The sequence below is a fragment of the Thunnus albacares genome, chromosome 12 (genome assembly GCF_914725855.1).
Source record: "Thunnus albacares chromosome 12, fThuAlb1.1, whole genome shotgun sequence".
Taxonomy (NCBI): Eukaryota; Metazoa; Chordata; class Actinopteri; order Scombriformes; family Scombridae; genus Thunnus; species Thunnus albacares.
Genome location: NC_058117.1, coordinates 9,171,808 through 9,198,604, shown reverse-complemented (window position 1 = coordinate 9,198,604; position 26,797 = coordinate 9,171,808). Strand labels below are relative to the sequence as shown.

At 41.3% G+C, this 26,797-nt stretch overlaps 1 protein-coding gene across 2 annotated transcripts in view; it reads left to right on the top strand.

Annotated features, from left to right (window-relative positions):
- Positions 1-26,154, top strand: part of LOC122993755 (low-density lipoprotein receptor-related protein 8-like) — a 79,863-nt gene extending 53,709 nt beyond the window's left edge. The window contains exons 7-18 of one of the 2 annotated variants that reach the window (XM_044368172.1): positions 249-371; positions 8,834-8,953; positions 9,551-9,676; positions 14,054-14,225; positions 16,235-16,462; positions 17,844-17,962; positions 18,403-18,542; positions 20,630-20,771; positions 21,517-21,669; positions 22,818-23,102; positions 24,148-24,216; positions 25,347-26,154. In XM_044368172.1, coding sequence (XP_044224107.1) covers positions 249-371; positions 8,834-8,953; positions 9,551-9,676; positions 14,054-14,225; positions 16,235-16,462; positions 17,844-17,962; positions 18,403-18,542; positions 20,630-20,771; positions 21,517-21,669; positions 22,818-23,102; positions 24,148-24,216; positions 25,347-25,687 — 2,018 coding nt within the window. In that variant the 3' untranslated portion in view covers positions 25,688-26,154. Of the gene's footprint in view, positions 1-248; positions 372-8,833; positions 8,954-9,550; positions 9,677-14,053; positions 14,226-16,234; positions 16,463-17,843; positions 17,963-18,402; positions 18,543-20,629; positions 20,772-21,516; positions 21,670-22,814; positions 23,103-24,147; positions 24,217-25,346 lie in introns of both variants that reach the window. The other variant, XM_044368171.1, reaches the window with a different exon arrangement.
- The last annotated feature ends 643 nt before the right edge of the window (positions 26,155-26,797 follow it).

Below are 26,797 nucleotides of genomic sequence, written 5' to 3'. Positions count from 1 at the left end.
AAAGCCTAGTTTTTTTTCATCATACTAGGTTTTTAATGTGGTATAATATGAATATGTGAGTGGGCAGTATTTTCTGCTGTCATTGTGAGCCTTTAATAATTTGGCAAACCTCTAGAGATATTCAACTTGACTTCACACTCTCGTTGAGGCATGAGACTCTGAATCAGTTTGCAACAGCTTATGCAAATAGACGTGAACGCGATTTTTTAGCGTAGATGCTGATCTGTCTTCTGCTTTTATGTTTGCAGCCACCAAATGTGAGGGACCCCTGAAGTTTCTGTGCAAGAACGGAGAGTGTATCGATAGCTCCAAAGTGTGCGACTCTGTCAAGGACTGCAAGGACCGATCAGATGAGCCCAAGAAAGAGTGCGGTAAGAGGAGTTTTTCTGCACACAGTAACTTGATAGTCATTTCCTGTCAGCTGTTAATAAAAGCTCTTCAAACCCTTGATGCAAATAAAGTTTATTAACAGCATTTGATCTGGTTTGCTTATAAGCGTTTTCTTCATTTCCCAGTCGTATGAAATGAGGGAAAGCATGGCTGTGAAATTACACAATCATTTGTTACCGTGTGTCAGCGGAGCTTTTGTTTCAGCCCCGCGCAATGAGAGAGCATGTTCATATCTATTGTAAATGGATTCAAGCACTTAATGTAGCAGTGTAATCATATTTGCCATAACAAAATGTGACTACCTCCCTCCTATTACGTTGCATTTCAAAGGCCTCGGAGATGCGCTCAAATTAACAGCAGTCTCCGTTGATCAGAACAAGCGCATGCATGTTCTAATTACCATCAAATGATAGAAAAAGGTTTCTTCTGCTCTATGATGATCTTGCTTCCTGTTAGGGCTGCTCGATTATGGCGAAAATCCTAATCACAATTATTTTGGTCAATATTGAGATCATTCGATTATTTAACATGATTACTCATTGATTTTGGAAACATGCATTTATTGAACTTTAAAAAAAAAACAACTTGTCTATTAACAGTGGATTTCCTTGAAATTTAAATATAAATCAACTGAAAAACATAAAAAATAAATAAATAAAATCAGTGTGTAGTTGTGGCTCCTCGTCACATTTGAGATGTCAATCAGTTGTTAGCATTTCCACCCTCTACACCTCTCACATGATTTAATTTCAATAGCTGCTCACATGATTCAGTATTTCAGAAAAAGTTAAGATCAGACAAAAGTGTAACATTTCGATACAGATTTGTGTATCAGAAATTGGTTTTGTCTTCTCGTCTCTCTTATGATTGATGATTTATCTTGTGGTCCTTTGGATGGTTCCTGACTCCAGCTTCAACGATCTAATTATATCACATATCATCATTTATCAATTACAGGGGACTTTTGGGGAGCTGTTGCTGTTATTTCTGGTGACTCCAGCTCCAGAAGCTCTTATTCTTTGTCTTCTTCTCCTTTTTCATCAGGAGCTCCTGAAAAGAGAAAAACAACATATTTTGAGTTCAGTTTCAAAGCTCTGAAATGATCTGAAATCAGTTGTTAGAATTAAAAAGATGAGCTGAGGCAGCAAAACCTGAAGCTGGAGGTTTTTTCTGTCAGGCACTGGATTTCCTCTCTCCTCTGTGCCTCCTCGCAGATCCAGATGTTGTCTTTGGTCAACAGCGTCTCCTCCAGCTCTCTCTTCTCTTTCTCCCACTGCTGTCACCTCCTCTCCCAACTCTCACACAGTGTACAGAGCTCCTTTCTGGACTTTCTTTCTGATTCAGAGAGCTTCTTCTGGAGTCTATCTTCTCTCTCTGCCTGCCTGTCAGCCAGTTGTTTTCAGAGTTGTTCCTCTAGAGTCTCACAGATCAGCTTGCTCTGTTTTAGAGCTGACTCTGTCTCATTCAGCAGGGCCAAGGTGTCAAAGTAAGCAATGGTGCATATTCTTCTTTTTCCATTGGCCCTGCTGATCTCTTTGTCTTTGATCCCTCACTTGTCCAAGACTCCCTCTCTTTCAGGACCATGATCTTAGCAGCAGTCCTCAACTTCTCTCAGCCTCCATGTGCCTCCTCATGTCCTCCTTGCTTCTGTTATAGTCCTGTGCAACATGAACACAGAAATACATGAAGATGTTTTTATATCACTGATGGCTGTTTTTCCTTCCAGGAAAACAGTCATCTGTTATTACTGAGAGGAAATACATTTTATACTAGAACCACTCAATAAATCCCATTTATTGTTTATGTATTCATGTTAATCTGAGGTATTTATCCAGGCAGACATTTACAGGTATCCATATTATCATCTGACTGACTGTGTGAGATGAGTTTAATTAAGGCAACATTGTAAATTTGTATGAATTGTAATCTCATCTGTGCTGATGAAAAGTGTATTTTTCTAAGCTTTAGACACAATATGAAGCCATTAAAACATGCATAGTCTTGTGTAGCAGTGCAGTGGTGTGTCCTGGTTTGAACATCTTACCCTGCTGACCCTGCTTTCTCCTCTTGCCATGGTGTCTGATGAGCTTGAAAATGATGATCTAACACGTGAGATGGGCGTAAGATTTTGTCGAGTATCTGACAGATGGTTTTCTCTGTAACAAATGTTTGTCTGTTCAACTAGTGAAGAGAGTGTGACGTCTGAATGATCACACAGATGTTTGACAGAATAAAAGAAATGATTAGAGCTCAGAGAAACCACACAGACAGTGTTGATCTTTAGTTTTACTCACAGAAAGTGAACCAGCTTTTGTCCTGCAGTTCCTGGACACGGCTTCATGTACACACATCACACCATACTGAACTTTCCTTCATTGTTTTCACGAATAATGTTATAATGTTTACCATCACATCCAGATTCATAAAAGTGAAAATGTTTCTTATAACAACAATGATTTTCATTCTGTTTTAATATGAATTATTCTGAGTTCACACACACCTTGCACTCAGCATTCATGTATCCAGAGAGAGTGTGTGTTTGCAGACCTGCCAACCTGTATGCATTTTGTGTAGCAGGTACGCATTTTGACATCAAAGTACGCTGGTATGATTTGTCACCCTAAACTACGCAAAAAGCTGGTGACCACTGTGAGTTCAATTGTGCATGTGCAGTACTCGAGCCTAACAGCAAGAGGCAGCAGCGTCTAGCCTGCCGCAAAGCAGAAGAAGAAGAGTTCGACCAATCGTAGCGCCGGATTTATTCCCCCTTGCCCTCACCCAAATATGAAGCGGGGATGATCATGATTGACAAACGTGTAATGTCATCTCAAGAGACTGCAAATCGACAGCAACATGACATCGATTTTATCCCTTTCATTCCCCCTCCTTACTCCGGCTGGCTGGTTCCTCAAGTAAGAGGACATAGTTCCCTTATTGGACTTTGGTCATTGCTTTGTGTCTATCTGGTGATCTGTGGCCCAGGAATACTATCTTTCTGAATATTTACTAGTTGTTTTTTGCACACAGTGTTTCAGCATTTGACATTTACTTATGCGAGTGAAGTCAACTGTGCACACAGTTTTTGCACAGTCCCCTTCACATGCTGATCCATATTTATGTATACTAGGAATGCTCCTGAAATTCAGCGGTAAATTCAGTCAGCTCTCACTTGAATCATCAGTTTTTCAGTTGAAATGAATGAGAAACTGTACAGACTCATGAGTGAAAGCCTTAAAGGGGATGTATCATTCACATTTCCAGGTCTGTTTATATTTATATATCTATTTATCTAAATGCATTTATCATGAATTCAGAAAACTCAAGTTGCTCCACCCTTGTAGTTTTAGATCACAGTTTAATAGGTCACCAACAAGTCGGTGAAAACATTAAAATAAAAAAATCGGAAGATCTATCCCACAGCTATATTCTGTGTATTCTGGCAAACAGTGCAGGTGATTCCAGGCTTTTCTTTGATTTCTGTAGATGGGTTTCTGTAAATACGAAACATAAAACTCTACCCACCTTCAGTCTTTTTCATGCTAATTGTCACACTTAAAAATAGTTTTGTTGTTGTGTAGCTGACATGTAACATGGATTTAACAAAGACATCTCCTCTGCAAACCTTCTGCTCTCACAGTAAATGAAAGAGTGTAAACAGTGTCTCCATATATCTTCATCTCTTAATCTATTTACTGGCCGTTATTAAATGAAAGTGATGTTTGAGTCAAAGGACAAAAGCCAGTGTTCATTAGAGAAAATACCTGAAATGAGAGACTGAAAAGCAGACATACTCACTCATAAAATGACATTTCCTCAGAGGAACATAAAGAAGTAGGGAAGGGAAAAGTTACAGCTGGCAGAGTGGACTGACCTCTGCCAGGGAAGGAAATTGAAAGACTGAAACAGGTATTCCAGGGAGTAATTCTCCACATTTCTCCTCGGTCTTCCTCCTCTTCCTCCCTCGCTTCCCTCGCATCTCCCTCCCTCTCTCCTTCAACTCAGGTCTTGTTCTCAGCTCATTAAAAGTGTGTCCACACACACCTAGCTCATCGCTCTGCTCGCTCAACCATTTATTTGCAAGATGTTTCCCCACACACAAAAACCACACACACAGGCAATAATGCTCCCCGCTGCACCGAAACACACTTATGAAAAGATGTTCATTGTGATTGCATTTACCGCATCAGCCTTACATCAGGGAAAATAGAGACAATGCATTCTTCTCTGCGCTCAAGCAAATGTTTTCTGTTTTTTCCATCTCATTAGAAATAATGGCATATTACCACAGTACTGAATCATTACTTGGCACACCATTTGTTTCTTAACACTGCACCATCACGTCCCACTTTCAGCTAAAGGGAAAGGCTGGAAATGGGTAGTACATGATGAGTTACCATGGTGAGAGAGAGAAAGAGAGATAGCGGTGGAGTAGAGAAGGAGAGACATCAAGTATTCTTGCCCATGGGAAAAAAGAAAAGTGACCTCTAAATCAGTGCTGTCCTTGGAGGCGGTGTGGAAAAAGCTGCTCATGTTTTCACACTGGATCTCTCCCGGGGCATCTTTGATATCAACTCAGCTTCTCTCAAAGAAACAGGAATGAGTGAGTCCTGAAATACAGCCACGTCTTGGTCTTTTCTTGCGTCTGCAGTTAATTCTGAACTGACAAGGAGAGAGTAGTGTGAGCTACTGTGAGTGGCAGATTGCTGTCAGCCATCCAGCTGAATTAGAGATGGGACTTTAATGTTGGCAGTTGCCTTGCTCGAAGTCTGCTGGCACTTACACAAAGCAGAGATGAAAATGTTCTCACTAAATTAACCTTCAGTCAATCTTTGGAGAGTTTATCTTTCTCCATTTTTGTCACAATAAATAAAGAATAATGTGATGGAGCAGTGCAATTTTTAAAAATATTTTTTTGTCTTTCCTCAGCAATCCATTAGGTGAACAGTTCATCTTGGTGCCCCGCAATCAGTGTATTGCTGGTGTTGTAGCTTTAACTCTGCATTGTGTGGTATGGTGGACAAGGACCACACTTTCAAGGATTGTCTTTTAGCAATTTATGAGGCACCAGCATGTGTAATTGTAGGGAAGCAAAGCATTCATGTGGTCTCTGTTGCATAAATGATGTGTGGTAACACCATCAGCAGTGTCATAAAATGTCTTGCGCTAGCCAACAAGTAAGCTACGTGGTAGTCCTGATAAACACATGCCTCGAAAAACATGTCTACTGATTAGCTCATTGATATGATGAACTGAATGAAACCTTAATGGTACCCTGTGGAGTTTTTGACTACTAATAGTGCTATTGAGCAGTGTTTTTATGAATGGGTCTTCATTTTGTTTGTTTTGTGCATGGGCACACAGGAACACATGCGCATGCAGGCAAGGTGATTTACATTCGTGCAATGGTTTCACAATACAATGATCAAAAGATGGCGGTTATGTGACAAGAAAGTGTATTCATGAGATGACAAAATGTGAAAATTGAACTGGTACTTAAGGGCCCTGTATTTTTTAGCTCCTCAGTGCTCTTTTTTACGTCCTCGTTGGAGAGTTTGCTGATGCTGTTCTCCTCAGTTGTCCCTCACTAATTCACAGACATACAGTAGCCCTGCTTTCAATGACTGATATATTGGTTAGAATATAAAGCTCACTGGCTATTGACAAATGTGTTACACTAGATTTGGTAGGATGCTGTTAAAAGAATTAAGCATTCACTCTCTGGTATTGACGAATGTGGTTTCTCTTGCAGTTTAATCCATTTTTCTCTTTATCACCACATTCCAGTTGTCTGTTGTTCATTGTGTAGCCATGCTTAATTGTTTGTGTAAAAAGCAAAGTCTGCATCCTGTTGAAAGAAATGTTAGAGATTTTTTTTTTTTTGCTGGTGAACTTAGCTTTCACTCCGTTGGTTTACCTTGTATGATTCATTCAGACAATTGGCTTTTGTTCAAACCAAACATGGACAGGAAAGTGTGCTGGAGAGCTCTACAAATGATTCATTGGTCTCTCTCTCAGTACACAGCAGTGAAATGATACAGGAACTCTTCTCTATGAATTGGCCTGTATGTAGTAGCTAGATGGAATTTCATTCTCAGCTGTATTGAACAAATATGCGGAGGAAATTGAAAAACTGACCCAAGAATTTCAACTTGACTTAAATTTGACTTTTGCTGCAGTATCAAGTCATTCATAAACCATGTCTTATATAACCATGTAACATGTCTCAGACTGACAACTCATAACCAGATATGATTGAGACAGGTGAGGTTGAGACCGGTGCTTCTGCTCAGTGCACCTTCGCTCAGCAGAATTTATTTTCCAATATGGAAAATGTTTTTTCTCTTTCTGTATTTCAATGTTATTTTATCAGTAAAAAGATCCATAATATAAAAAATAAAACAAAACAAACAGGCTAATTACAATCTCTTTTGTTTTCAGATAAAACACAAATTTCTCCATTTACCACTAAAATAAAGCTGAGTTCAATCAGTGTACTACTGCATTAATGAATCCTCATTCAGTCCATTAACTAAGCTAATGTTTCCATTTAGATCACAACTACACAACTAAACATTACCATTAAATGTAGAATTTCTAGGTTCTCTCATATTCCCTTATTAAGCCTCACTTATAGTGCAAATAAAAAAAAACAGCATTGCTACTAATGACTATGTCAGTTCAGTAAGAATGCACCAAGATTTGCACCATCTAACTTTTCAAAGTACTTATAGTGTTCAAGAATGTATACATCAAACTCTGTTACACCAATAATATATTCATGTAGAACAAGCTGTTAAACCAAGAAAAATAGTATTTAACCTGAGATGAAATGTGCTGTTACCAGAAACTAGAACATGCTTGGATCTTACTTTGATCCCAATGATAAGTTTACAGCCGGCGCCATCTTGAGTCACATGCGACACATTTTTCTCCTTGTCTTTGTTAGCATAATGATAAAAACGTATTAATTACCCTTACGAAATCAATCTAACATTTAATTCAAATGTTAAGCAGCATATGTATGTAGTTATACAAGTTTTAAAGCTTCACAAACCTGTAAAAACAGGAGAAAGAATGAGGCAGGTGACGGGTGCTTCTGTTCAGCGCAGTGTCGCTCAGCAGAATGAGGAAGCAACGAGTCTGTTCGCAAAGAGAGAAACAAAGCGCCACACTGCCTCCTGCTGGCAACCCTGAAATGCTCAAAGTGTATTTTAAAGAAGCCTTGTAGTTATACTAAGAGGCAATAATTGACCATTGTGGCTCATATTAGAATATTCCTCTCACAGAAATAACATTCCCAAAATAAAAACATAAACAAAAATGTGACCACACATTTTGTATCCACATCTCTGCAACCTGCCATGTTTTCCCTTTGCGCAAGTGTCGTCGCGTATTGAGAGAATAACGGTGCCTACGGATGCACTCTACAACCTGGGTTGGGGGTTGTACAACTCAATCCATAAAAATGTACAATTTTTATGTAATTTCTTTCCATTGAATGGAGAATTCATTATAGGTCGGGTGCAGATGTCCTCACTCACTCCTGTGATCCTTACGGAGAATCTCAGGATCCCTGTTTGCAGCCTTAATCCCCTCTACACACAGATTTCATATCCCCTGCAGATGGACCTGATTCTCAGTTTAAGAGCTTACCATGTGTGTGATGTTGTGTCTCTTTGATTCCGTCTCCACTTTGAGAACATCTGATAAGGATTCGAAAAGGATGGAGAAGAGCTGAGTACAGGAGCTGAGATAAAATGAAGATGATGATGATATCTAATTTCCCAACCTGTGGGCCTCACACATTTATACACCTCTACCCAAGCCCCCAGGAACAGCGCTGGGCTTTGATGCCAATTTAACATAGTGGCCAAACCGTGTAATTGCAACGTTACATGATGCACACTGGCCCATAGACGTACATTGTGTAAGACACGGCTGTAAATCAGCGGATGAATTTCTTTGAGCATCACAACTCCCCGTGAAATGACTATCAGAATTTGATCAATTTGGTCTGATAACATTTGGAAAGACTAGAAAAGCTACACAATTGAATTGTTTTATCCCCATTCAAGTTAAATCAGAAGTAGCCGGCTCGGCTGGCGGAAGTCGCTGGTGTGCTTGCTCTATGGGCCCCACAGCTATTTGGAAGAAGTCAAGCTTTTTTGGCTTCATGGGCCACTGAGCAACTTTCATAGGAATGAACGGGGGCCCGCCTTCAATGCTGTATCCACTTCTCTTAATATATCTGTGTCTCTACTGAATATCACCAGTCCTTTCACCGCTCTACATCCTGTTCAGAGATATTTTACAGTAAATGAGCCTGAGGCCTTTTCTAAATCTGATTTTGACATTTTAAATGACCTTCTGGACGGCCGTAATGTCCCTGCCTCATCTCTGATTGGCTGCATCTGACCACTGGCTTCTTCTCTTTCTCTCACAGGACTAAATGAGTGTATGATCAACAACGGCGGCTGCTCCCATGTCTGCATGGACCGACCAATAGGCTTTGAGTGCCAGTGCCCCACTGGCTACCAGCTACTGGACAAAAAGACCTGTGGTGGTAAATAAAAAAACATACATTTCAGATAGATAGATAGACAAAAACAGTGGCAGGCTGGCCAGTAGGAATCTTTGTGTGTGTGTTGCTTTGGGCAACTCTCAGCTCCCCTAGCTGTCTCTTTGTGTGGTGTTCCCAGCCTGTCACTCCCCAGGGAAACTAGCACCATCATACTACTCTCTCTCTTTCTCTCTCTCTCACACACACACATACACACACAAACACACAAACACACACAGTACAGCCTTCACACCCTTCCTCAAAATTTTAACACTAATGTTTCCCCATCACACCGAAAAAAAAGCCTGAGATCTGCTGGAAGGAGGCAGATCAAACACACCCTGCGGACTTATTTCTCCCCTTAATGACAACTTGCCAGTGTGTTTTTCAAGCACTTGAAGCCATAAATGTGCATTTTTAGCTCCCATTACAGCTTTTATTCTACTGAAAATCATTGCTATATTTACATTTTTGAAATCTAGTCTGCCCTCTCATCTGGTGCAGCTCATGAGGGTGAATTAGTCACTGTCTGTCTCTGCCTGACTGTCTCTCTCTGTCTCTCAGTTGATTGATAACTTCTCTTCCCTCCCCTCCCTGCAGACATTGATGAGTGTGAGAACCCTGACGCCTGTAGCCAGATCTGCATCAACTACAAGGGAGATTTTAAGTGTGAATGCTATGAAGGTTATGAGATGGACCCCGTCACTAAGACCTGCAAGGCAGAGGGTGAGTCTTATTGATCAATGATCTGCAGTGCAAGTGCAGCGTATCTAAGATGATAGGATTTAAGTTAAGGTGTCTTATTTTGAGGCTACAGTTCATGTAGGTTCTAGAGAATTGAAAAGGTCCTGAGAATCAAAATGTTTTAAAAATGTTGTGCATTAAAGGGTACCTATTTTTATGCAGTTTATAGATTCATGTAGCTCACATAGTTGCTAGCAAAATCTATTTGAGTTGTAAATAAAAATTTGCCTCCGCGGAAAAAAGCTGTGTTGTTGATAACGAGACATTCTCTCAGATATCGCGCTGCCTCATTAGTGCAACATTTCACTCTCCTCTAGGTTTTGTGCCACAGTGTCAAACTCTTCTCATCTCATAATCATTAACATCTTTGTGCTGTTAGGTTCTTATCATTGCTCTGCACTTGCTTGTGTACTTGACATAATTGCTAAATCACGAAAGAAAAGAAAAAATAGCAAGCGTCACCAAGGCAACCACTCGATTTCTACCCGGGCCAAATCTGTCCCATCTTGTTCGACAGTTTCATGAGTGACATACTGATGCATTCAACCATGTTGAACACTTATAATTAGGTAAAGCATCTCTTCAGGGGTACCTGGCTCAGTCACAGTGGAAGCTAATTACATCAAATTTAATCTGGCCGCCAGGTCGACTTGTTGACGACAGTTGTCAGACTAGTGGAGAAAAAAGTGAACTGCTTAAGAGGCCAATTCATTTTCTTTGACCTCCAGCTATGGCCGACAGCTATTAGGGAAAGGATTACAGTGAAAGGCCAGATTATATGTTTACACTTCATTCCCCCCAAAGTGTTCATTTCTTAATTGGCAGGAAACAGTGAGTCAAATGAAATGTGGTGATTTGGTCCCTGTGGCTGTCAAATGCTGTGATTTCATTTCTCTCAATTAAACTCGGCCCATATTGTCTCTAAGAAAAGTCAGCACTTTGCGTGTGTGTGTGTGTGTGTGTGTTTGCATTTGTACACACTGTATTTGTGTGTGCATTGTATTTGCCCTCCCCCCTGCCTCCTGTCTACACTTGTGTATTTCTCCGTGCATGACTGCCCAGTGCATTTGCTATCAGTTTATTGTGGCCAGGAGAGAACTCTATGTATGGCTGTGTGTCAAGAGCAGTGAAATCACAGTTCCACTGCTTGGGTTTGAAGCAATGAGAACGACTGTTCCTGTTGACAGCCCGTAAAACCAGCTTGGGACCATTTTCCCCTTTAGAGGGGTTGGAAATGTTGTCATTGTAATGGACAGTTTTTAAGAGTGCATAGTCCTGAACAGCAATGTCATCCTTCAGACTTTGGGCTAGGAGAGGAAGGAAAGGGCAGAAAGAGGGAACATTTAGGAATACGATACTACAATGAGGCTACGACACAGACTGTCAGAAGGCAAACTGAGGCAAGCAAGCTATTAATGAGAGAATTTCATATCTGCCTCTAGAGACAACTGGCTGCAGCTGCCACCCTATTACCATGCAGTGTCAGAGAGAGATAGGCTCAATATAGATGTTACAAGACAAAGGTGGGCTGTAGTTGCTAGCCAGAGTGATAAAACCTTCCCTGCAGGCACACTCTGTTACTGTATCTGTTACTCACTTGACTTCTTCCTGCCACAGTTATAAGGTAATAAACCTTAAGACGTGATAATATCAATGTGTCTAAGGTCCCTGTTCAGATCAGGGCCTAATTAAAATGCATCCTGGATGACCCCACCACAAGTGGACAGCTCTAAAAATAGGCTTGAACGCACCCAAAATGAAACAAGGACACATTGAGATTTAGGTGCTCAGTGCAAATAGCTCTGTGTGCCAATAGCATGACAAAGCAAATCTTTTGTGTCTGTCTATGACAGTGTGATTTTACATTGTCATGTCCAGGACTTTGTTTCCAATGTTGTCTTATGTTGTGTTTTTCGGTGTAATCTGTTTATCCAGTATGCAAATATCCACTGCTGTCCTCTTCTCTAGCTCTGTGGCCAAAAACTAATGTGTGTTTTTGTAGCTAGCAGTAGTCATAGTTTCCTCTCTGATAAGATCAAATAGGAGTGTGGGATGGGAGATCGAATCACAAATGATCACGAGATGCATTTGAGATACCAGGTGAGACCTTCAGTCCATAGCTGGCCTTGTAACAGACACAATGCAGGTTTTAAAAGATACTAATTCTGTTGCATCTATGGGTTCAAGTTTGTTGCAGTTGCAGAGTGTGTGTTGAGGGAACTGAGCAATTGATCCTTATTGTTCTGGTAGGCTGCTACAACAAGGGCAAGAAATCTGTCTGATTTAACTTTGTTCAAGGTTGTTTATCTGCCCTCAGTGGAAATGTATGCAGGGCTGCTAAGTCTCACGCATTGACCGTAAGACTCAGACAAAAGACACTTTTCACACGCTCTCACACCGCATGTCCATTTTCTCACACGGTGAAAAACAAAATCATAACTGATAACGTCATTGACAGCACACAGGCAGAGAAGACAGAGCAGCACAACACAACAGCAGCACCGTGCAGCAGCGACTTATTCAGACCATCAGGGGGAAAGAGAAATATACACACATCTATTATATTGTAATTTATTCCCATGCATGCTGCTCAGAGTAATCTCAGTCAGCATCCCTCCCTCTCCTTTTGTGCTGTGTGCATGCAGGAAGGAGTGAGAATGAGTTACTATGGTTACGAGGACGCTCTGTGTCTCTGTCTCTGTGAGACTTTCTCACATTTCTCAATGATAGGTTTTTAGGTTAGTTGTGAGGCTATGTAATTCATCCATATTGTTTGTACTTTGTTGCAATTGTTAGACTTTGAAGACGGCCTTGTGAGTATTGATAACAGCAACCCTCAGGTTTAACCAGGTTTAATTATCCAATATTGTGATGTGTTGTAAGGCTGTTTTGTTTATATAACTTGTGTATCCTTGTTTGACCTTGAAGATGGCCTGTTAGCCTGCAACCTACTACCATTTAAAGCTACATAATGTTATAGTGCAGGTGTCTGTTTCTCGTTAGGGATATATATGATATACGGAGTGTATATCAAAAATGCAACCCGATAATACAAATTATAAAAAGGAAAAGTCTTATGAAAAAAGTGTTGGCTCATGAGGCCAGAGAGAGATCAAGTGGGTCAATTGACCATGAATAGTGCTCATTTTATTATGAACAAAAACAAGTACTACCAAAGTACAAATTTCCCCCACGGCAACAAATCTCGTTCCAAGCTGAAGTCAAAACTTGGCAGCCCCTGGTCTGCATTGCTAGTTTTCTTTCTGCAGTAGTGCCTCTGTGTGTGTGTGTGTGTGTGTGTGTGTGTGTGCCTGTGTGGGTGTGTGCACGTGCTCTCACTTACGTCTATTTAGTTCTTCTACCTGTGTGAAGGTTGTCAGCTTGCTGCTTAAAGAGGCGCAGCCAAATGCTAAGGTGCTCCTGATCTATATTCGGCAGGAGAAGATAATAAGCTGCGTACAACATAATGATGCCTACAGGCACATTGATCAATACACCAACTACTCAGCAGTTTTTAATGAAAGATTATTGTCCCCGCACTCTTGTTAGAGGAGGATATTGAGCTGTATCACACAAGCTTTGTCGTGTTATTTATCTGTGTTAAAAGATGCCATTTAGAGTATTGACTTCAGTGCTACAAATGCGCAGCACCACATTAAGCTGCAATGCTTTTTGACAGAGGTATTATTACTGTAGAGAAATGTCTGCATCATTTCTCTGACACACAGCATTTGCCATCAGGGTCAACGCTTCGGAGTCCAGCGCACGAACATTTCAATGCTGTCCTGAAAAACCGAGATCTCAGGCTTATAGGCGTCTTATCTCTAGTTATGTCCTTTGCAGCAGAATAGTGCTGCATGTTTTGGGTGTAATTATTGACACAAGTGCTGGTTCAGCCATTATTTCATATCATATTTGATCTAAATCCAGACCATGTTTTTTTTCAGAATGTTTTTCAAAGCTTGATTGCACTGGGTGAAGGTTAGAATTGTTGTATTACACTGCACTTGCCTGCCAAATTGTTATCATATCATGAGTGCAACAAAGAGGGGATCTGTGCAGCTTCTAGACGAGAGCAGTTTTATAATAGGACATACCAACTTGGCCTGTTCCTCTGGCCCTTTATCAAACTCAGAGCTGATTTGATTGACCATTATTGAAGCAGATACTCATGCAATACTAAAATTATATTAAATCTGCCTCAGCCCATTTTCTGAATTGGCCTTCACTGTAACTGGTATGTAAATTAGGCTGGCTAAAAGCACCAGCGCTTTGGCCCTGAGTACATGTTTGCCATTGTGCCCATTTTCAAAAAAAAACAAAAAAATAGCCATAAATATTTATTTGCTTTGTGTGCAGGGAAAAGCCCTTACTTACTGTTTACCAACCGACATGAGATCCGACGCATCGACCTGGTGAAGAGGGACTACAGTCAGGTGGTGTCCACCCAGAAGAACGCCGTGGCTCTGGACCTTGATGTGGCCAACAACCGTGTCTTCTGGTGTGATCGCTTTCACCGGAAAATCTACAGGTATATCAATAACAGAAAACTGACTTTGGAGTGAAACCTTGAGTTGCGATTAATAAATTTATTTTAGAAACGTGATCTTAGTGGGCATTCAGCCCGAAAACAGCCTTGAGTTTAAAGAAGCACCAGGGGCTGCGTTGGTGTGTGCGAGTTGCTTTAGACACTGGTGAAAAAATGAAACACAATCCAGGGAATCCAGTTTGAGTTTCATGAGTTAGAAAGTTTATCAGACACTAAAACACTGCACAGTGGTTTTAATACTATGAGACTTAATTTTACTGCTCTGGAAAGTTATAATTGCATCGCGACACTGCGAATGAGTTTGAATGTCCCCTTAGATTAGAAAACCAAACCTTAATTTACATTAGAAAAATTTCATTTAGATTTCGGAGTGTAGATTAGAAAAAAAAACCTTAAATTTGAAGCCTAAATTTAAATTCCAACCATTAATTGTGATCACAAACCTGAAGCCTGAGTTTGGCAACATACATGACTTTACATTAGACTCCTGAATCTGGTAATGCATGAATGGACTCAGCAATATGCTTTTGGTTATTATATTGCTTTCCAAATATTCTCACCTGTACTAGGAAGGATTTTGTTGCTCTGTGTATGAAAATGATTTTTTTTACCTCCAAGATGCAGTTATCAGTGGTTGTACACACCATTAGCCTACTTCTTAAGTGTTCATAATCCTCAAAATGTACTTTTGATCAATTTTCAGCATGATTAAGCTTCATTCTGTCATAATAGACTTGTTAAACATTATTAGCATAGCATTAACTCGATCTTTAGAAACTCTCTTAGGCAAAAAAAAAAGTCTGGCCCTATGTTGTCTCCCCTGTTTTCCAAAGATGAACTGCTGGAACATGTTAAGGTTTCAAATGTTAAAACAGCTGCTGACATTTTTAACTTCTGATTTTGAACTAAATGTGACATTTCAAATTTATTTTTGAAATTGAACTAGCCAAATCCTTTATTGTTGCACCCCAACATGATTTCACTGTTCTTGATGTGCATGTTGTACTGAGCATCTACCTGTTCAGTTTTTTTTGAAGATTTAGAAATTGAATCCACTGAGTCGCTGGCTCTGACCTGCTATTATTTTAGATGTAGACTTCCTAGACTTCCTATTCCTATCCTATATCCCAACTACATTTTCTCCCCAGAGTGTACTTTAATTGGAGCACTATGTTCTCTTTATAAAATGGATGTTAAGAGAAAAGATCTCTGGGGAAACTTAAATTGAAATTCCTGTTGGGGAGCAGCTGCCCAGCCCTCACCTCACACCTCTGCCAGGGTCAAATCATTAGCGAGTAGGGCCAACCCCAGAGTGAGGCCTTGTCTCTTCTGATAAGTAGTCCACCTAAGAAGGACGCTAACCCCCGGATGAACCTGCTCGGCGCATGGCCCAAGGCTACAGCTCTCACACCAGTCCCATTCTTCACTCCGCAGTCGCTTTACAGCACACTGGAGAATGGAAAATTAGTATACACGTCAGCAGTCATAATACATAATCTGTAAGCTATTCACTTGTCCTGTGATTGTTTTGTATGTGTTCTCTTATCCACTCAATTTTCTTATCAAATGAAAGTTCCAAAAAGACAAACATTCTTAAATAAATGTTATTTAGTTGTTTATTATTATTGTATATTGCTAGATATTTTTTCTATGGTTGGTTGTTTTGGGGGGAGAATTTTGTAAAATATTTAAACTGGTAATGAAATGATAAAATTCCATATTTTACAATGATAAATGTTTTAGCTAGGTTGCCATGTAATAAGAGCGATACAGTATTTAGACTCTATCCCATGTAGTCAACATCCCTCCACTTCACATTGATTTTGCAATACTGTCTGGCTTGCAATAGATGATCCCATACATATTCTCCTCCCCTCAAAATACTCCCCCCCCCTCCTCCCTCCCTCGCTGTCCCCCACTCTCTCCCATAATCCCTTACTCACTCGTATTTCTTCCCTTTCGTCCTTCACCGCCCCATCCTTCCCCTGCAGTGCCTTCATCCATGAGGCCAGCGACCCCTCGCAGCAGGTGCCGCTGGTGGATTCATCGTTGCAGACCCCTGTGGGCCTGGCTCTCGACTGGCTCCAACACAACCTGTACTGGGCCGACTCCGGGGACAAATCCATCTCCGTGGCCTCGGTGGACGGCACCAAGAGACGTGTCCTCATCAACACCGACCTCAGTGAGCCCAGAGCTATAGCGCTGGATCCCCATCATGGGTGAGGAGGATGTGTGTGTGTGTGTGTGTGTTGGCCCACTGTGTAACGATTTACAATATGTCAGCATAAAATGGTGTCAAACTGAATTCATGTTGGTTAACCTCTACTTTATAACTTTGCTGGCAGACACTGTACTCATCCTGTTTTCTCCTGTTCTGTCACATTGAAGATGATGGTCAGTGACCCCAGACAAAGATTTGTTAAGTGATTTCAGCCTGGGACTCTGAAATTGAATAAATATAATCCTGTTGTGGGACCAAGTCTAATCATAAACATGAGAGAGCTCTTGTTGCTGTGTATGAGAATCTAGCATAACAAGCCTATGACCTATTTAGCATCCTGACTCAATAGTTTTTTAGAAATTCTGTCCTAGATGATCGCTCCTAATCTGGGAAGCTTTATGAATTTATGCCAGCGTGTGCTTTTGCAGCTTTTGTGTTCTGGTGATCCAAACCCAGATGAAAACAAACACGCACAAAAATAAACTAAAATAAACAGGCTCATAGCTCAAACTGAGACATACATACAGCGAATATTTTCTGCACATTGCAGGCCCAATCATAACTGCCCAACAGGAATCCAGATCACACAGATTACTTACTGTGACACCAAATGGTAGTTTGTCTTAGCAGGAAAATGCATTTGATGTTGATAATAAACATTTACATAGAAACCACTGAGTGTTTTGCGGCGGTAGATGAATGATATCGCACAATAACCGTTCAATAACCGTTCAAACTTACTGAACTCATACTATAACTGCATTTGTATGTGCTAGTCGAAACATCTGGGGTTGATTTAAACCTACTGCAAATAACTGCCATCGCACCAGATGTTTCCATGTTTATTTCTTAATGGGCTGCTTAAGATATGTCTAGTGCAGGTCTGGAAAGCAACAGTGTACAAGGGAAGGCAAATTATGTGATAATAAACTTGAATATTAGTAGAAGGAACCAATAAAAATATTCTGGAACCGCAATTATATACTGCACTCCTCCTGCGAGGGCAACATCCGCATGAAAGGAAGTAGTAATATAATGCTGTGAACTTATCAAAGAGGTCAGTGATTTAATTAAAAAAAGATTTCCCAGACTTATAAAAGATCAGTCTGGGAAATATTTAGTCATTCTTAAAACTTAAAAGAACCTTATGCACACAAGATTACTACTTAATACACACAAACAAAGCTGTGCATAGTTAAATAAGTATGACATGATCTAATATTAAGAAGAATTTAAGCCATTAGAAGCATATATGGCAGCTGTATCAATAACACTTATACACTATAACATTATTATTTTCACATCTCTTGCTGTGCAGCACAAACCATCGTGAGCTCTCCATAATAACACAATAATGATGCTTTCTTTGTTCCACCCAGCTTTATGTACTGGTCAGACTGGGGCACAAGAGCCAAGATAGAGAAGGCTGGGATGAATGGAGTGGACCGACAGGTGCTGGTGGCTGATAACATTGAATGGCCCAATGGTATCACTCTAGGTGAGAGGAAAACCGCTTTTTTTCAACTCCTCCTACTGTACTGTATTTCACACTTTCTTGTCATTTGTTGTGTTTTGCTAAATGTGCCTGAATCACAGTCCTGAAAACACACTCAATCAGCATATTGTAGGTAAAGATCGAAAGTATTTGAAATAGTATGTATAAATGTTAAAAAGATAATGGGAAAAAATAGATTTATAAAGTTTTCATATTTGGTTTGGAATGATGTTTGACGTATTTCAGATATTATGGATCGACACAGTAAAACTTGCAGTGGTGTAATTGTGAGAATTTGACATTTTAAAACATAATCAATATCACCTGAAGGGATTTGTTGGTCAGAGTGCAGGAGTGCTTACCGTGAAGGCGATCAATTTCTACTCAGCTCGGGAAAGTCCTATCTGTATGTGTGTGTGTGTATGTGTGTGTGTGTTTCTCAGATGTAGCCAACAGGCGTCTATACTGGGTGGATTCAAAGCTGCATCTCATAGCCAGTGTGGACCTGAATGGAGCTCACCGGAGAACACACTTGGCATCTGCAGAGAGACTGGGACACCCCTACGCTGTAGCTGTTTTTGAGGTTAGTGTATGTGTGTGTGTGTCTGTCTCTTTATAGATTCAGTCCCTCATGTTGCAACACTCAGCAATAGATTTCAAGGATTTTGGGCAGCTGTCCGTGAGATCATCCAGCGTCCCACAACTCATCATATCTCTGTCTCTCTCATTAGCCTCGCAGGGGCCTGCAGTGTGACTGGGAGTTTAAATGTAATGGCTGTTAAATGCAATTTACTACATGCTCAGCCTGTGTGTGTCCTTGTGTGTGGTCTGTCTGTTTTATTGCAGTGCTGATGATGCAGGATAACAGCCGCCAAAATCTGTTCAATCAATGAGTTACCATTCGGTCTGTATGACTTAGTGCTCATAGCTTATAGCTCTTGATTTATAACAAGCCAATGTGAAACTGAACCGGACCCGAACTAAAAGACAACAATGCATCTTTTTTCTTTGGTTCAAATGAACTGAACTACAGGTGTGAGAGCACCCTTAGATCTGGTTCTTTGCTAAGCAGTACAGCATATCCACTGCCTGCCTTTATGTGTGTTTGTGCCTGCGTATCTGTGTGTGCGTTTTTGTTACCTCATTGGGACCTTTCCTGGTATAAACACCGACCTTGTCGAGACCAGTAGTCCTCGTGAGGACCAACGTCAATGGAAGTCGATGCAATGTCCTAACAAAGAAAGCTGCGCAAACTGCAGCTGTGCACTCTATGCACAGACCTTTTGTGTTTGTTACTACTGCAGCAAATTCCCAAATGGATGGTAATGACATCGCCCTAGTGGCCTGCTCCTCAGTGGGACTCCACCCAGAGGGAACTGGTCTCAGTGGGAAGAGAGATACAGATTTCATTCAGCAGCAGTGACTCATTTTTTTAAAATATCCACTTCTGTTTGAATTATGTTTGTGAGCTGAAAGGTTAGGAAACTTGTCCTGGGTGACTTTCAGAACACTAAGCCTTTTTACTGTCACAGAAGCAACAGGCCAGACTTGATCTAAAATGCTTTCTTCTGACAGAAAAATGTTTTCTACTGTCACAGTGGCTTAAAATTCCAATCCATCCATAGCATAACCTTGAAGATTTGTTTTACTCTACTCTCCTACTCTGTGCCGTTGGTCCACCCTGCAGCCAGCACTGTAGTGTAACTCAGAGAAATGATGATAGATACCCTCTGGTGTAATACATAATCGATCCAGGGCTTCTGTGCTCTCTGCCCTGTTGTGAATACAAGGTGACCTTCTTGTTCAGGATGTGAGCAATTCTGTTGAACATACACATCAGTGTTATTGAGTGGAGCTTGTTGTAGTGTACCTCGCATTACCATCTACTTCTGACTCAGTGACTGACTCAAAACAAATGGGCACACACACACACACACACTTGTGTGGCGAGGCTTATTGTCTCGCCACTCGCTGGAGATTAGCCTGCAGTTTCTAAGGCAACTGCAAAAAAATTTCAACTCCTGTCTGTAACTGTGTCTTTGTAAACTGCTGAGAGAATGAACAAGGGAAACAAAGCAAACAAATTAATTAGCTGTGCTTAAGAAAAATGCCCCTGAGCTTTTATTTTGATCTAAATAGGAAACATTTGAATCCTGAAATTTGACAAATTTAAAAAATTTAAAAGCCAAATGAACAGTAACTCTCTTTCTTCTGAAAAAAATAATGAATGGGATTTTATGTGGCAACAAATATTTGCATCTTTCTTCTGCTGTAACTTCCTTTTGATTCTTTTTCATCAAATATATTAGAATGATGAGCTCTGTAAGCCGGTATTGCTAGCAATTTGCCATGTGTAATCTCCCAGCATCCTTCCTTTGTTTCTGCTCTCTCTGTGTGTAAGTCACAGTCTTTTCAATCATCTCCACTCATGTTTTATTCCGCAGCTCCTCTGTTCGACTCACCCCTCTTCTGTCTTCTGTGCAAACTATAAGATGACTTATTTTTAGAACATTGTCCCTCAAATCGAAGTCGTCCTTACATGAATGACTTTCAGAAAACGACCTCCATTATCAGCAGCATCAGTACATTTTGCTTCATGCTGTAATACTGTCAATGCTATAAAATATGTGCTATTACCCATATTAAGGCAATGATTCTCCCTGTATCCAGGATCGTATCTACTGGACAGACAGAGACAGGGCAGCAGTCTTCATGGTCAACAGGCTGACTGGACAAGACATCCACACACTGGCTGAAAACCTCAATGACCCCCACGACATTGTGGTTTTCCACCAGCTCAGACAGCCGCAAGGTGCGTGCACAGTAGGTGTGAGTGACTTTGCTCTGTTCATGTGCCGTCACACAGTTTCCTCCCCGCAATGTGACTGTGTGAGCTAAATCGCATCCCTGTGACCAAGCTTCCTCCTCCGCGGGTCCCTGTTGACTCAGGCCCGTGAATAAATGATAGTGAGGCTTGTGAATGTGGTAGACTGATCAAAGCATCGGGAGCCGCAGTACATTCATACACGTCTGTCAGAGCCCTGCCTCCAAACCCGGTTTTCTCTTACAGGACAATCCAGATTTGAATTGAAGTGAACTGAGCGCTTAATCATAAATGTGATGGCTGTGTTCGTCTCTGTGCATTTTCTTTTCAGTGAGTCAGTTTCCATATCTATCTTTGTCTGCCTGTCTCTTTTTATTCGTAGCATCCAGCGCATCGTTCATGCCTGTTTATGTTCTAATCTTTCACTGTATTTCATCACCATCTTTCCATTTCAATATCCATCCTAGTTTGTAGTTGAACAAGACTTTGGGATGAACACAGTAGGGTTGTACCTGGCACAGAAAAAAACAACAAGTTTCTGTATGTTGCCAGATTTTATTGTTTTTATTCTTTTAGATCCTGTGTACACAACATAATTGGCTTTGTTTAAAGGGAATTCACAGCGGAGAACAATACCTTCTTCTGTCTCTGCCTGACTCTCTTTATCTCACCATGTTGAATAAGTGATAATCTTATTTACAGTATGTGTTTTTCTCTCTGTTACTGTCTCCAGGCCCAGACAGCTGTAATCTGGGCAGTGTGGCTAATGGAGGCTGCGAGTACTTGTGTCTTAAGGCTCCACAGATTACCGAACACTCTCCTAAATACACATGCGCCTGCCCCGACGGACAGGACCTGGGGCCTGATATGAGGGGCTGTGTGCCAGGTGAGGGAGTTTATGAGTGGTAATTGAGACTATTTGGTAATCAATAGCACCTGAAGGGATTTGTTGGGCAGAGGGCCACAGTGCACACCGCATGTCGATAACCAGTTTCTGCTCAGCTCAAAGAAGCTCTTATTTTGTGTAATGCGGAGTGTCTGTATGTGTTTATTATAAAAACAACAAAGCAAAACAGAAAGAAATTGAAGAAATTGCTAAAATAATGAGATAACAAGACAGAATAATATTCATAAAAATAAACATTATAAATATGCAATGAATAATATTTAAGGTTAATCTGGGAAATCATGATTAAAAATGTATGACTTGATAATCTTGCATGTCTTCCATATTGTATTATATTACTAGCTCAGTATAAGTCATGTGGTGTACTTAATGAGTATAATAAGAAAACAAATTTTGAAATAATCTATGGGTCATAATTTGTGAAGGTTATTTAACTGTACAAGTTTGTCAAGTACAAGTTTGTAAGCACTTGAGGGGCAAACTGCCTGAAACAGTTTGCTGTCTTGGAATGACTATTGATGAATGCATTTTATCACAGAGGTAATAAATCAATAAATATTTTATTTGCAGTGGGTACTAATTAATAATTTATTATTGAATACGCTTCCTCCAAGCTACATGGTTATTGAACCTGCAATTAAAAAAAGATAGTTGCTAAGCAACACATAGAGGAAGTGAATACAATAACATGGGCCACTGTGCAATGCAATTCATCACAACTTAATATGATGTACGTGCTATCTTGTCTCCCCAAAGGAGGAGACAGCTGCTTTTAGCAGACCAGAGATCAGTTGTATTTACAAAGATGATAAACAGGAATGTTTCTGACTGAAAGAAGCATTATAGAATATCAGAGATTTTAATGCAATATAGCGGTATATACTGGAAGAACAAGTGCAAAAGATAAATAACTGGTGAATGTTGAGTTTTGGTTCGCTCAGTGATGTTTGACGTTTTTTATTCATGGATCCTACAGTACCACTGAGCCAATCACAGCAGACAACCATATTTTATACAGCTAAAAAATACTTCTGATTTACTTCACATTTCCATATCTGCTTTAACATGTTTACAATAATTCAGTTTCTTGAGTTAAAGGTTTCTCCTTTACTCCGTCCTTGTAGCAGCACCGAGAAACGACATGTCACCAACATCTTCGCTTTCTGAGATCACACCTGGCACCAGAGCGACTGTCGCTGAAGACTTCCCGCCACCCTCAGGGGGTGTATCGCAGGCGGACGCCACCCCACACTTGACCACAGCTCCCTCTGCATCCCCCGAGCCCCTCACCCCACTCAGCACGCTCAAGTCTGTGTCGTCGCAGGAGTCGAAGGCGCTGGGATCTCACTCTACTGCCACCGTTATGGTCGTCTCCACCACACCTGCGGGGGACAGCAGCGTCTCACAACACTGTAAGAAAACGATTATCATCCCCGCCTGTATGTGAATATGCTGAAAACACCTCTGCAAATACTGGAAATAAGTCTCATTTAGATACTTCAAAACAGATATGTGAGTATTCATTCTCTGATATTCAGATCCACAGTCACGTTCTTACATTCAGATTTCAAGATTTATCACCTCAAGACCTCCAGCCAGACTGTAGGTGATTAACATTTTTCATTTGACCTCGTATTACTTGGAACAGGCAGAGTGGCCCATTCAGGAATTAACAGGAGATGGGGTGCAGTCCTCTGATAAAGCGACACTTTCGCCTGAGCGTCCTCATCTACTGCGAAGGACCTCATCCTCTTGTCCTACTCACACTCATTATGTAGCTAACAACCTCACCCTCACCGTAATGACGACATTAAAGTGAGATATCTATCTATAAGATATCTATAAGCCCCCAACAACCAGGCTCGACTGACTTTAATAGGAGTGATGGATGGTACCTTGTCGCTTTGAAAATGTCGCCTTTCCCTCCATAAATTGTGCTCCGTGTGAGATGTAGGCATGTCTGCCAGGGTGCGTGCACTGGTGTAAGTGTGCATAAATACTGTACGAGTATTAGTTAGTACGTGATATGTAAATGAGTGTGAGCTGTGGGGTGCCACTGGAGTCCTTGATGGATGAACTTTAGAAGGTCAGGGGTAGTGTCAAGGTCACAAGGCCCGCACACATAGGGAACACACTCTGGCAAATGCCAACCAACTCATCATTTTCTTCTCCCTTCTTTCATTTTTGCACCTTCTTTTTCTCATATCTGTCTCTTTTTGTAAAACACTCACGGCCGTGCACGCATGATCACCCACTCCCCGCCTCTGTGTTTTATCTCCCTTCTCTTCCACCGTCTCTCCTCTCCTGCTTCTACTGCTTATCTCTCACCCTGTTTCTCACACATTTTTTTTTTTTTTTTTTATCCCTTGTGCTTCCTCACTCTTATCCTCCCTCACTCCGGTGTCTTTTCTTCCTCTCGCTCTAACTCCTCTCTCCCCGTTTCATGTCTCTCTTCAGCTGGAAGTGAGCATTTCCTCCTGGGCGAGAACCTGACAGTGGCTGTTTTGGGAGTGGTCATCCCTATTGGTAAGTCACCCGAAGCCTCCTTGTCCGTGTTTGTCTGTCCGTACTAGAGGCGTGCAGGGCTGCATAAAGCTGCTGTCTACCTGCTGCCTATGGCCACTCTGTAGTCCATTCACACTGACCCTGCTGTGGCAGGATGAGAGAAGCCTGGCCCTCAGGTCTTCCTCACTGAGATCTCTCAGGAGTCATTTTCTGTGCGTCTGACATCGCTGCCACACTGCATTATTCACTTCACACTGTGTTGTTGTGTTGGGTTCTGCTACAGCCAGAGGACTCCATGTCGGTAGACCTTTTATCTCAGTAAGAAAGCACTTAAAGGGTTGGTTTAGCCAAATCTGTATGGCTATTACTCTGGGTAATGTAACCCACCTTTCAAATAGGAATACAATTTGATTAAGATAATTATTTCCCTTGGGAATATTTTCCCCTCGAGTAAAGCTGCTCATGCTTTGACACCACTTTTTAAATAAAATAAAATAATATAAAGACTGCAGGAAAACAAACTGTACATGTAGAACATATTACTGCAAGCACTTCCTCTGTGCATCGACAGATTGAGCCATAAACAAGCAAAATGTACTGCATGCAACAACAATACGTAATACTGACGTATATTAATCTGAGCAGAATGAGCCAGCCAGTTAGTTCAGATTGTCCTCATTATATACTTCATAAGGTGAACAGACAGCACGGTATAAAAAAAAAAAGCATTAAATAAAGCATGAAAGCTTTATTGGTGTAATTTAATAAAGCATTATTAAATTGCTTATTCAAGGGCAGATCTGCTGTGGATGAGTTACCAAGGAAATGTGATGTAATGTGCTAGTTTAATTTTTTCTCCCTAAGGATAATTTACTCCATAGCCAGGCCCCTAATGGTGCTTCGCGCAGTTGATTTAGTCTGTGTTAAAAATGTGTAAACATTTGGTGTGTGACCTGACTTTGACCCCAATGTTTATCCGAGCCACCCACACACACACAACCTCTCTATCACTGCCCCCCTGCCCTCTCTGTCCCCCGCATGCCTGTTCTGCTCCCTCTCTGTGCCCGTCATTTCATGCCATGAACTCGTTATGCCTCGTTAACGCTCCCCCCTTCCCCGTGTCCCTGCCGCTGTGTGTTAAACGCATGCAGTTCCTATCGTTGCCACAGTGGTGTTCGGCCTGGTCTGTGCCGGAGTCTACCTGGTGTGGCGCAACTGGCGGCGCAACTCCACCAAGAGCATGAACTTCGACAACCCCGTCTACCGCAAGACCACCGGCGAAGGCGAGGAGGATGAGATCCACATCGGGCGGACTGACGGCATGGGACACCACGCGCACCACCACCCGTACCCGCAGGGTGTCGGCATGGGAGTTGTGGGAGCGGGAGGCGGCACGTGCCCGCAGTTCATCGCTCTGCCACTTGGTGGCAGCATGCCAGACCCAGGGACTCACTGGTATACGGAGCAGCCCATGCTCTCCACTGCGAAGTGACCCTAATGGGCTGCTTCTGGGGAAAGATGGCCGCTCAGGCGCACGCACACACAGTGAGGTCAGGGGTGACTTGGACTGAGTTTGCTGAAGGGAGGAACAACATATCATCAAGTGTTACATGCAGCCATTCACATCCATGTCCTATGCCAATTTCCATATAAAAAAAACAGCAGCATTGATAAGTTGAACATGATTCTTCTCTCAAAAAATAGTTTCATACCTTTTTAGTGCTGGAGCCAGCTCTATTTTTCTCTGAAGAGAATTAATTACAGAATACTTAATGCGCAGTAATGTGTTTCCAACACTGACCGAAGCTGGAATATAGAGTCAGACTGGTTTCTCTTTTGAGTTGTCTTTTGCATTGATAACTAAGTGAGGTGTGTGCCGTTTGTCTTATATTTTGTGACGGGCTAGTGAAAGCGTTTCGTCCTTGATGTATTAATTTGGGCTTTGTGTTATTCCCGGGGTGGGGGGAGGGTGGAGGGGATGGAGCTCTGAGAACACTGTTTAGGAAGGAGGAGCTCTGAAACTGGGACAGCACCTGCGTTTTGGGACAATCTGTACAGATTCATATTAGAATCAATCATAAATGTCATCAATGTCATTACTGGAGCTGTCTGTCGTAGTTAACATTTTCATCGATGGATTTTTCTTTTGTAAGGTTTTTCATCATCTGATTTGTTTTCAAGAAAGGTTACCACCTACATTTTGTGCTTTCTCTCTGGTTCAGAGTACAGCCTTTAAGGGTGAGTTGTCTAATATTTCAGAGTGCAGTTTTATACAGTTGATTTGAGAGGTTATGTTTTTATTTGACCTCCCAACACACCAGAGTGCTAGGAGGGTATAGCCTATTTGCAGACTGGAGAGATGGATTACTTTGTTTTCTACGTGCATAGAAGATGTGAGGTTAGAGAGAACCCAGGAGTTCTGTCTTCTTTATTGACTTTTTTAGATGTTAAATGGTTTGAGAAAAGCAATAGACCACAGCTTTTAGTGAGGCCACAGTGTTACGTGGTTGACAAATATCCTCGAGTGTTATGAAATTTATTTGATCACCTACTTTTGACTGTGACAAACGCACACATAAATACACATGGGGCACAGTGATAG